Below are 12,614 nucleotides of genomic sequence, written 5' to 3'. Positions count from 1 at the left end.
ACGCAGACAGCAGACTTCAAGCGATATTTGCCAATATTTATGTGATAACATAAGATAACGCTCTCTCTTCGATGTCGAATTAATTTTTCAAGGAAACTCTACAAATCTCGCGTGTCGATTGGTTTTGCAAGCGTCGCGTGAGACTCGAGGTCCGAAGATGGAACGAAACTTGGTGAAAACATTGGATGACACGTAAGCGTTATGGGGCATATAGGTTAGGAAATCTTCCTCGATATAAGTTTTTAAATATTTTTTAATTTTTATCCTATAATAAATATTATTATATTGTGAATATTATTTAGGCTCGGTTTTTTGTTATTTTATTTTTGTGATGTAAAAATTATATTTTTCTATGGTTAGCGAGTAAAATTATCACTACAAAACGATCAGTTTAGTTATCATTAATCATAGTTATAGATGCACAATTTTTACATGTTATTAAATGAGTCTAAATACAAGTTAATGAAAAATTGAGCGTTAATATTATTTAACATTTGTGTATTTTACATTTGTGTATCTATCTTCGTTTCTATTTTCTTGAGCATTACATTAGTTATTATCATTCTTGTATATTTGTTTAGTAAAGTATTATTGTACTATATAGGCATGACAAGGAAGGAATTATTGGCTGTATTTTGGCTGATCACGCTGGTCTCTGTCTTGGAGGTAATAAATTATCAAAGATCTAAATAAAAAAATTATAGATATTAAAAAATGATATGAAAAAATTTCAAGCATTCGTATGACCTGCATAAAGTTGTAAACTTTTGTAGTTAAGGGCGATGCATCGAGCGACAGTGCTGGGTTGATAGCGGCCATAGCGGATCTAGTTGCAAAATTGGAACCGAAATCTGGATCACCAATTATATCGCTTCAAAATGATAACAAGTAAGCAAAATAACAATTTTGCGATATTTCTAAATATAAAATGAAAACTTGCTTGAATTTCAGGCAGTGTATTATACTTCGTAAGGAACCTGTAGTTGGTGCTATATATAAAGACATATCGATTTGAAATAATCACTGTTATATAAGTATGGCTGAACTTATAATATTTATATTCAAAATGCAATCTTTTTTTACAAAAATATTTAAGTATCAAGTATACGTGCAAATTGTTAATAAAAAAAATTTAATAGATATGTGGCTCTCTCTCTCTCTCATCATATAAGGATTTATAGTCAATTTTAACTAGTTGTACGAAAATTGTGTGTGTGTGTGTGTGTGATCTTTTAACATTTTACAAGATCTTATAATGAACCTATAGTTGATTCATATATTAAATAAAATAATTTATATTACACGAGGATTTCAGTCGCTCTTTTTCTGTTTATTTCTTCTTTCGTACCACTTGCTTGTGGCAAGCTGGATTAATTCATAATTTTCATATAACCAAGACATAAATACAATCATAAACATTATTATGCCAACTAATAGGTGCAATATTTTTTCACTTGGGAAGAAGTAAGTCTGAAATAACGGAAGAGATTACTGCTACGCGATTTTAGCGTACATACATATAAAATTACATCGTGAATACTTTACGTGTGATAAATTAGTGGCGAACGCTGCAACAAGTAGACATGTGGAGAACATGGGCTTTGGTACTAGTCCGCGTAATGGACGATAGACTGTGTCTTGATGTCTCTTATTAATGAATATCACCGAATGTATGATTCTCAGGCCCATGTTCACGCAGTTGCCGAGAATAAAGCCGACCGGACCAAACCATATAGCAAACAGATATGATGCGCCCAAGAATGTGATCGACTGGTAAACCATGATCAAGTTGCTCTTGTTTATGGTCACATTGTCGGCTGTTGCGTTAGTGTAACATTCGGTTACGCCATTGATTCCTAACAGTAACACGGCGAGACAGTGTGCTCTTAGCAATAGAACAGGTAAGGGTAAAATCAACTTTGAGCCGCCGTACAACCAGAGCAATAGACTCGAATAAGATTGACCGAATACTAGAACAACCAAACCAATACATGTAACAACAGAACACAAATGTGTCAATACATTTACACTCTCTTGTACTTTCACCTGAAAATATCATATTTTATAAATAGGTACATAAAATTTTATTTAATTTTAGTAAACATGAAAGGATAATAGACACTCACTGGATTTTGATCAGAAATCGTTTTATCCCTTTTCACCATTTGTGTGAAATAAAAATAACCACTATCTTCGATTGGACGGAAAATAAATCTAGCAGCTAGCGAACCCATATTATTCACTATCTCGTAGACTCCCTTAAAGAAAGAAAAAAATGAGCATCTAATGACGATATTGGAGTATACGCAAGTGTCCTAAAATTCGCGAATTATAATATTACAATAAAAAAGATCTTAAAAAATGAAGTAAGAAAATTATTTATAAATTCTTATTTTAAGTAGTAATTTTTTAGATAAGAGTTTAAATATGGCTAATTATAAATTTTATATGTAAACAGTCACCTGATCATGAGTCGTACATACCATATTGTAGTGAGTACATTTGAACACGCTTATTAATACTACAATACGGCACGTGCAATTAATGGACAGATGGTCATTTAAATGTAACCTAATTGACCATATTTAAACTATTATTATTTCAAAAATTATTGTTAAAAATTATTGTCAAAATTTATGAATAACTTTTTTTACTTAATTTTTCTTACTAGAGAACTTTCTTACTACAATATTTTGATTACAAATTTGGGAAATATTCTGTACATTGACACAAACCTGTTCTGTAAATGTTAATACTGGCATTATAGTCATGATCAATCTTTCGCCTTCCGTCAAAATCTGTTTTAGGATTCCTTGCCTAAAGAAGCTCCACGTGAGATTAGTCAATTTCGTATCAAAGTACGAATCCTACGGAGTAACTGTTGTATTTTTCTTACGAAACAATAATGTAACAATGCAATTATAATACATACATTATTTTTTAGCTGACAAGGTAAAAAATCTTCTATAGTATGAAAGGGAAATTCTCTTATCACATATTCATTGCTGTTATCTTTCAAAGACATTCTTCGTTTCTGTGACTTGTTCAATGTCTTGATATGATAATGAAAATATGCATAATGACTAGTTGTATAAAATATTGCCGCAACAAGTTGAGCGATGCCGAACGCAAGTAATGCGTTCTCAGGATAATATAATATTAGTGGGACAAACGTCATAGTGCGAATAATGATCATGATCGTATCCAGAATTATCTGGAAGAACAAAGTTGTAAAATACTCATTTCTTGAAAATCTTTTATCTTTTGTCTTACTTTAAGCCTAACGAAGAGAAATGCGCTTGCGACTAATTGAACGACTAAGGAAGACAGTTCTATAATACATGACAGCCCAACTGCCCAAACTGCAAATGTGTAATATGGTGGTAATATCTCTGTGGTGGAGAGCAAGAACAACCAAATATATCCAAATAGGAAAGACATTACAATGCATATGGGTACTCTAAAACACATTAATTAATTCATATAATTTTGTTCAAAGAGAACAATTGAGTCTCTCAGAAGACAAACTGATGGATTCTATATTTTTCTATAATTTCTTAATTTCAATAGCATGATTAGTTTTATAACTTTATCAATTTTTATATGCTTCTTATTTCATGGGGCTGATCAGTATAGTTTCTGAGATGATCAATTATCATATAATTAAAAAACTAACGTCAGCCATAGTAGATTTATAACTTGTGCCCAATTATGCTCCGCTGTGTTAGTCAGACATGCTTTCACAAATGGCTCGCGTGATAAGAACAGTATCATAGATTCCAATAAGAGTAATCTCACATTAATGACGCCTAGGATTGCCTGGCCAACATGACGAACAACAAATGCGTTCAGAACAAATGTAACGCAGCGACAGAATATCTGTGGAAGAAAAGTTTTTCTAAAATTTTATATGACATAGTATTTGTCAATACAAAAGTAGTGTCTCTAATCACTCTTAGATTAAATACCGGTTTTATCAACGTACCTGAAATATAATGCTAAACGAGGCATTCTCCAAGCTGCTCTTCAGGATATTCGGCGGCATCTTCAGACCGATTCGACAAAAGCATGTGTGAGAATGTTTCGAGATTCCCGCCGGGAGATGTAGAGAAACATTAATTAGCCCCCTTTCCCAGGTTAGGTAAGGTTATGTGAGAAAACTACGATCTATTATGACCACAGGGACAATCAGGATAACGTTCACCAATCATCTCGGTTTCGTATGTATTACCAAGTCTTTTGTTTGTATAAAATTCTGTCAGTGGAAAAAGAAAGTGACCGTAATTAACATGATAACATTTTGTGACCGTGATGTAATCACGTCGAAATGCGTGGCAATACAGACGATACAATTACAGACGCAGACCGCGTAGACAAGATAGATCATAAGCAGACGTTATGAGTTATAGATATTTACACGATACTATTTTTCTGCTGCGGAGAGAAGCGTCGTGTAAACTGAGTAAACTGATCTTGTCGCCGATTGAAGATGATGACTAAAATTCGACTAATTGTAAACTTCGATTAATTTAATCAGCTTACTTCGATTAATTTGTTAACTCATTCACTATTTTGTTGATATAGATTTATTAATTAGAGAAACAAGGAATTATGCAGGTTATATTTGAATAAGTGTCTAATTTTTTATCGACGTAAATATATATTTCCAAACATTAAAAAGAGTTCACATAGGTGGTCTGTTTTCTGTTGTTGCATTAGAACTCTCTTTGACTCTTTTTTTCAACTTTCTCGCTTTCGAGAAAAATATCAAACGTATATACTTTTCTCACTTTAAGTTCCAAAAGTGCACACTAATTCAACTGTAAGAAAACAAACCTGGATTTAAGTCTATTCTACAATGTGCTCTTTGTTTCCTGTTTTTTGCTTTTTTTCCTCTTTACAATCCTCTTTATTAACAATTGTATTGCTATGTATTTCTTGCTATGTATTTCTTGTTTCTTTCGAAATTCGTTAACTTTTATCTCGGACAACATAAAAAAACAAAAAACCGGCATCAACTTACTTTGATTTTAAATGAGGCTTAAAACTTTTTTATCTTTGTCTCTTTTCGGCTTTAAAATGAGACAGATAGAGTTTTAAATCTCGCTTAAAGTCAAAATGACATTGATGCAAATTGGGCCTAAGAAGCAAAAAGACAAGATGTAAAAAATAGCAAAAAGCAAGAAACAGAAAAAAAGCATATTGTAGAATGGGAGCTTTAAAAACGCTTATGGTGAATTCAACACTACACTTCGTACTACTGGATGCATATTAAAAGCTGCTTCATACATAAAATATCTTAATGATATAATATAATCATCTTTGACAATAATATACATATATTTTAATTGTTAAATAACGTGATAATATCATTAGTAATATTCAGGGTTGGCAACTTATAAAAATAACTTGTTACCGTTACTGCTCTTTTTGTTAAAAAAAATAATTCGTTCTCATTACTCGTTATTCATTTGCAAAAATAACTCATTACCGTTATTGTAATAACGAGTCGTTATTTTTTCGTTTCTTTTTTTTCTTGACTAATAGAAAATTGTATACAGATTTTTGCGGTAAATGTAAAAAAGATGTCAAAATTCTATTTTTTAGTAGAGAAATAGAGCTCAAAAAGTAAATATTGTGCGTTATTTTTATGAATGAAATAGATACTGTCATATCGCATAATGTATACTGCATTGTTTATAATTTTTATACTTAAATACATTTATTTTTCGTTAATTTTAATAAGATATTTTTAAATTATACGTTTAAATTATACGTTTAACTCTTAATACATATACAATTTTCTTTTTATTGTGCATGATGGATCGCTTGTATGTGGTCAATTTCCATAATTTTTCCAAATATATAAAAATTATATATTATAAATTATATATATATATGAATTATATATATATGAATAGATATTTATATATATATATATTTTAACATCTTTAAGAAACATTTATGAAGTTGTACGTTTAAAAAGGAGGAAAGAATTATTTAGCCAGATGCAGTATTTCGAAAAAAAGAAACAAGATACGAATGACTCATCATGAATACTCTAAAGATAAAATGATATAATAAAAAAATAGTATTGTTTGTAATCTGCATTATAAACATATATTTAATTTGTAAGATATGACAGAAAAAATTTTATTTAAAAAAATTAAAGATATTGTAAAGATTATATCTAAGTTAATCTATATGTGTAAATACAATGAACTGTAAATACAATGAAAAAAAGATGATTTAGATTGCGTGATTTAGACTGCCAATCAGACTGTTAATGTTTTCTAAGGTTATAGTTACACGACTTAATTTTTACATAGTTAGAAATAAAGTATCGAAAAAAGTAATTAGTAAAATCGTTACCATTACACCCCAAAAATATAATTGCGTTACTATGAACGTTACTCAGAAGAAAATGTAATGTCGTTACCTATTCGTTACCGAAAAAAGTAACTTATAACGGTAACAACATTACAAATAGCGCGCAATTACTTGCCCTGGTAATATTATTAATCGTTCAAAATATTTATAATAATATGTTATTTGTTAATTTCATGCAAAGCAGCTTTTATTAATATGCACTGATGTAATATTGTGTAAGTGATCGAATTCGCTATTACTTTCTGAGATAGGATTTTTTAAATAATTACTTAACAATATCAAATAATTAATAGAAAAATAATAGAAAACAAGATAAAATTTAACACACGGAAATAAATCAAAATGTGTTTTATATGTATAGCTTAAAAAAACAAAATAAAATTTAAGAGAAAAAGATTTGTTTATAATTTATAATTTTTATGAATGTTTTTAAATGTTGATTGATGGGATATGTGTCTAAAATATTTGATACTTTATTTAAATACACCTTGTATAGTTAGAAATATTATTTTAAATAATTCTTTCAATTATTGAGAGAATTATAATTATTGCAGATTAACTGAAATTTGACCGCTCTTAATTGATTGATGTTCGTTATTTTTAGTGCAGACCTTTCCTGAATTGATGTCTAGGGATAGGTTAAAAAAATATTTTCGAAGAGAATTATTACCCAGTAAATTGAGAATGAATTAAAATGGATGTCATGCTGATAGTTTTTATGATTTCATCCGCAACGATATTAATATCGATAATTACGAGTCATTACATTGTTGTAAACTTGCCGAACATTTTCCAAAGAAAAATTATCTTATAAACGCGTTTTTGCTTGCCTCTTGTATTCTTATAGATAACTTTTTTCTTACCGTTTAAAGTCTATGCTTTATTACTTTGTCATAAAAAAAGAGAGAGAAAGGGGGGGAGGAGGGCGCTAGAGAGAGAGAGTTTGAAAAAGTATAATAGAATATTTAAATGAAATACGGCATCACGATTCACTAATGTGATGGTTGAGTAATTTATGTTTATATCGCTTGAAGACTGAAATAGCTTGAAATCCGAATAGCAAATTGCTAATGTGAATGATTTTTTGCAACAGGATTACGTAAAACAGGAAATGATTTTGCAACAAAGAATGGTAGATCAACAAACATTAAATCGCTTATCTCACAGAATCTTACAGAAATGAAACGTGTACGTGTCGCAGTAACAGAAAACAAAGTGATATTGATGTGATATAAAGCGATAAGAATGCGATCCAGTCCAGAAATTGGTATGTGGTAGATATAGATATTATATATAAAAAAAATTTGTCAGTAAAATAAAAAAATCTACGAGAAATATTTAATTACAATAGAAAAAAAATTTTTCTTGATTCGTAAAATACTTTTATTATATAAATGTTATACACACTTTGAGTGATAATAAAAAATCAATTTTGCATGTAGTTTTTTAATTTCCGTGAAAAAATTATGGATAATAAGTGTTAATGAATGATGCACGAATGGGAATATGTTTTAAGAGAGAGAGATTTATAAATGAAAAAGAAGAGCATTTCTAAAATTCGATGGCAAAAACTGTAAAAATGTACACGAATATTTATAAATCCATACGCAGATGTTAATCCCAAGCGTCAACCTTTTGTATTACCAAGAAAAAAATGAATGTAAAAAAAACAATGTTTTCAGAAAAAGACATCAATAAAATTTCGAAAGAAAGATATAACTTTCATTCTTTTTTTGGTGACCGTTAGAGGATCCATCTTTCTGAATTAGTTTTTAAATGATTAAAGCTTGAAGCATAACTGACAACGACAATATTTCGTTACGATAAGGATTTTCTTTATTTAAGGTTTTTCTTGGGTGTCATTGTTATGATAATTTTCGATTTTCGAAGAAAAAATGTAAAGGAATAATACAACCATCTCCAATCACAAAAAAATTGTACTCTCTTTTTCTGGATATACAATGAAATTCCTTTCTTTTCAAGGAGAAAAAGAAATTCTCTGAAAATTACATTCCTAGTTTTTCAGGTAATAAACTCTGAACTGGTCAAAGAGGAAGGAAACTGCATGAGAACGTTAACAAGGATGGATGTCCATTTTAGAGAAGGAAGGAAAGAATCAGCTGATCGCCACCGCGCTGTTCCTACAATTTTGCCATGGCACGTGATATTTTTTCGACGGTCCGTAGCAACCGTGATGTCAGGTAATAAGAAAGATGCCCCACAGAACATCCACAGAAAGAAACGAAACTCTCAAGTTAACGGATGTTCCTTAATAGTGAATTTAGGAGAATTTAATCGCGCATTAAGAAGTGTATATCAAGAGGCTACAAAAGGCGTACAACGTCGTATACAAGCGATTAAAGATTAGTAAGACGTCACGTTAGTGGATTAAAAATATTTTATCGGGTCAAGTTTAGTTCAGGCAAGATCACATGTTATATTTTTACATTTTTCTAACACAAGAATATTTCATGTATGGCAGCCTTTATAGTTTATTGAGATGGTGCGTGCTCGGCAAGATCGAATTATACGTGCGACTGCGAACGCGAACGCAGTGTTTCCTCATAGTAGCATTTCCGTCGACGTCCCGTTCATTGTACAGTTATCATATTGCCGGGGTATTATTTAGACAGCACCGAGGTAGTCGCTGTAGTCAGTGTAGTCGTCATTCACTTCGCTCGTCGCAGGTCGTGGTCAGTCCGGTCAGTCGTGATCAGTCGGACGGTGCGAACGGAACAGAAGGAAAGAGAAGAGAGCGTCCGGGTCGTGGTGTGTATTAACTTGTGCCGTTCTTGATGATTCTCGATGCTTTCGCGCAAATCTGATGAGTAAGTGTCACGCCGGCCTAACGTGAGACATCACGCCACCGTCGTTCGATCGCTTCTCATGGCGAGTTCTTGCGTCGCTAAACGCGATTTCTCGGCTCGACGTGACGTTTGACCATCGACGGGGTGACGACGACGCGACTGACTGTCATCAATAGAGCATCGTAAAGTAGTTGATGCATTACAATGAGCATTCAGCGGACTCAACAGTTGAATGAGCGTTTGCTGTATTATTGGTATATTCTTTTAGATCATCCAATCAAAATTTTAGATCTAGAAGAATACCTCAATAGCAGCGAGCGCTCACTCAACTATTGAGTCTACTGAACGCAGCCAATCTTCTTTTGAAGATGCTTGTCGCAACGAGCGTCTTGAGAATCTTATCAATGTATTGTAAGATGCTGCTGACAATAACTCGGCAAATGTTAAGAATAGTCGACGCAATTTGCAAAATGAGAGCAATGTCATGATAGAAGATTGATCGCTTGGATAATTAATTATTTATACGTACGAGTTTACGTAACGATATCGCGCGTCTATGCTTATCGTTTGAATATAGCTATAATGAATGTTTAGAAGGGCGCTTTCATACTCGCGCGTGTAATCAAAACATAATTTCAACCGTTTAGCACGGCCAATCTACTCGTTGCTTTGATATTGTAATATTTCAACAGAAACTGTATTTATATATTATTGAGGTATTATTTACAATATAATTATTACTTTCAAGATTTTGTTTTGTATTCAAAAAAATAGAGTTGTTACGTACAATTGTAAATTAAATTGTAAATTAAGAAAAAGATTCTTATTTTCGGTCAAAACAAATCTTGGTGCTTGATATATGCAAATTTACATAAATATATTTTTCAACACAATATATATAATAAATAATAACAAATGATTAATGATAAAAAAACCAATTAAATTTATATTTAATTCAATCCCAATAAATATATATAGTGTGAGAACAGATTACAATAAAACGATTTAAAAAAATGGATAAAAATGTGCATATATCATGAACTTGTGTAACGTTACTTATGTAAATATATTCCTGCATTTCGTGTCATGTGTGTTTCATATTGTGTGCGCAAAAAGATGATCTTTGACTTCTGGCTTAAAAATAATTCTTTGCATCTAAATGATTTAAAGTTTTAAATGCTCTCCACATTTGGATTATGAAAAAAAAATCATTGATTATTAAAAGAAATATGAATTGTATTTGCACAATGTTTTCAACATAATGTCATAAAAATAGACACATGAGATATTTTTCGTTTGAAATTGTACTTACAAAATTGTTTTTAAATGTATGTATCTTTTTCAGCGAATACATTATTTATCATAACAGAGAGATCTGCAGTAAACTATTCTATTCTGAGCAATGAGTCCGCAAAGCCATAAGAATAATTTAACTCCAAAAGACATGCAGTCTAACGGATACTCTGCTGCCAATACCATGGCCAAAGAAGCAAGGAATCATTCATCTCCTTGTGAGTCAGTGGATTGTATGTGTGCTTAGATTGCCAATTTTTTACTTTTTATTAGATACTATGTTATATGCTGCATCGTTTGCAAATGTGTTTGGTATTTTATATTAGGTATACAACTTTGCTTCCGCCGTTTTCCTATAGATGGCTTTAGCGGTAAGGTGGTCGAAATAAATAGATCATAGACATCAATAAACTTGGGCATCTGTCAACATAACCCCATAGAAACATTAGTCGATTTGTGTCTGCATCATAAAGTTATTCTCGATTCAAAATGTCAGTTTACGAGCCAAATTCTCATCATTTGCGGGAGGTTTTAATTTTTTGTTTCAATATGAAGAAATCTGCGGCTGAGGCTCATCGAATGCTCTCAAATATTTATGGTGAGGCCGTTATTAGTGAAAGAACGTGTCGTGAGTGGTTTCAACGCTTCAAGAATGATTTTGACGTCCAAGGTCATGCTCTGTATTTGGGACCAGCTCGGCGTAGTGTATTATGAACCGTTAAAACCGACTGAAACAATCACAGGCGATCGGTATCGAACGCAATTGATGCGTTTGAGCCGAGCATTGAAAGACAAACGGCCGCAATACAACGAGAGACACGATAAAGTGATTTTGCAGCATGACAATGCTCGATCCCATGTTGCGAAAGTGGTCAAGATATACGTTTGGAAACATTGAAATGGGAAGTCCTACCCCACCCGCCGTATTCTCCAGACGTTGTTCCCTCTGACTATCACTTGTTTCGATCAATGGCACACGGCCTGGCTGACCAGCACTTCCGGTCTTATGAAGAAGTAAAAAATTGGATCGATTCGTGGATAGCCTCAAAAGATGACTAGTTTTTTCGACGCGGAATTCGTACGCTACCCGAAAGATGGGAGAAAGTAGTGGCCAGCGATGGATAATACTTTGAATCATAAATGTATAACCAGTTTTTTACAATAAAGCCTCGAATTTCGGAAAAAAAACGGCGGAAGCAAAGTTGTACATCTAATACCTTGCATCATTTATAGATTATAATTTTTAGTAGATTATAATTTTTTCAAATTTTTGAATATGAAAATGAAACGATTGACTGTATCAGGTCTGTCCAATTTGAGCTCCGGAGTAAAAACACAAAGCATCGACGCAAGAAAAATTCAATGTGAGTAAGATTTCATGGACTGTAAAGTATTGATGAGTGTCACTCAGACTTGTATCAATATTTTATAGTCTCCGAAATCTGACATATTAATTTTTTTGTGTCGATGACTTTGTGTTTTGTCTCCGGAGCTCAAATTGGACACATCCTGACTATATAATATAAATAATTAAGCAACGATTTAAATCAATTCAAACTGACGAGTATAATGTCCACGATACACTATTTACTTTATATATCCGCAATATTTTCAATGCTTTTATTATATAATATATAACTATTTGCAAATATAATTATCGATAATTTAATCTTTATTCAAATTTATTTTAATGAAAGGCTGACTATTAATTATCAGTATATTAATTATTATCAGTATATTAATTATCAGTTCATTTTATTATCAACTTTTCATCAGCTAAGAGTAGAAGTCGAAACTAATAAAACTGTGAATATTATATCTGGAAAAGACTATATACATATAAACTGGAAATACTAATACTGTGTCTATTATTATTGTCTGTATCTATACTGTAATCTAATATTATGAATATTGTACTTGAATGATTATATGCATTGGGAATACTGCCTCTATACTATATCTAACACTACGAAGAGTTATATACAATAATTATTTTATCGCACGAATATCTACACTTACTGACTTGTGAACATCATTGCTTAGATTTTTTTAAAAAGTATCAAATGTTGAATTTTGTTAAGCTAAATAATATTCGTAACAAAGTAGATGATGCTTGCGACAAAA

The 12,614-nt window shown here is 31.5% G+C and overlaps 3 protein-coding genes across 10 annotated transcripts in view; 2 read left to right on the top strand and 1 right to left on the bottom strand.

Annotated features, from left to right (window-relative positions):
* The first annotated feature begins 120 nt into the window (after nucleotides 1–120).
* LOC108686830 lies at nucleotides 121–1,065 on the top strand. Its single transcript, XM_018192323.1, has 4 exons — nucleotides 121–192; nucleotides 605–666; nucleotides 774–888; nucleotides 952–1,065. Exons 1-4 carry the CDS (start codon nucleotides 158–160, stop codon nucleotides 1,013–1,015), a joined length of 276 nt encoding a protein of 91 aa, XP_018047812.1. The 5' UTR covers nucleotides 121–157; the 3' UTR covers nucleotides 1,016–1,065.
* On the bottom strand, nucleotides 1,044–4,077 carry LOC108686828 (protein RFT1 homolog). Its single transcript, XM_018192313.1, has 8 exons — nucleotides 3,986–4,077; nucleotides 3,677–3,879; nucleotides 3,274–3,460; nucleotides 2,933–3,214; nucleotides 2,736–2,867; nucleotides 2,127–2,258; nucleotides 1,546–2,046; nucleotides 1,044–1,470 (listed from the first exon to the last, which is right to left on the bottom strand). The coding sequence occupies exons 1-8, from the start codon at nucleotides 4,043–4,045 to the stop codon at nucleotides 1,312–1,314; spliced, it is 1,656 nt and encodes a 551-aa protein (XP_018047802.1). The 5' UTR covers nucleotides 4,046–4,077; the 3' UTR covers nucleotides 1,044–1,311.
* Nucleotides 4,078–4,153: 76 nt separating this feature from the next.
* The window catches only part of LOC108686829 (pantothenate kinase 1), a 10,559-nt gene continuing 2,098 nt past the window's right edge, over nucleotides 4,154–12,614 (top strand). The window contains exons 1-3 of one of the 8 annotated variants that reach the window (XM_018192315.1): nucleotides 4,154–4,220; nucleotides 7,484–7,657; nucleotides 8,417–8,591. In XM_018192315.1, the coding sequence (XP_018047804.1) occupies nucleotides 8,456–8,591 (136 nt within the window). In that variant the 5' untranslated portion in view covers nucleotides 4,154–4,220; nucleotides 7,484–7,657; nucleotides 8,417–8,455. Of the gene's footprint in view, nucleotides 4,221–7,483; nucleotides 7,658–8,416; nucleotides 8,592–8,735; nucleotides 8,758–8,880; nucleotides 9,219–10,542; nucleotides 10,724–12,614 lie in introns of those variants that run through there. The other 7 variants (XM_018192317.1, XM_018192319.1, XM_018192318.1 and 4 more) reach the window with 7 other exon arrangements.

The sequence above is a fragment of the Atta colombica genome, unplaced genomic scaffold (genome assembly GCF_001594045.1).
Source record: "Atta colombica isolate Treedump-2 unplaced genomic scaffold, Acol1.0 scaffold192, whole genome shotgun sequence".
Classification (NCBI taxonomy): Eukaryota; Metazoa; Arthropoda; class Insecta; order Hymenoptera; family Formicidae; genus Atta; species Atta colombica.
The sequence above is the reverse complement of the archived record's forward strand: the minus strand, read 5'-3'. Positions and strand labels throughout refer to the sequence as shown.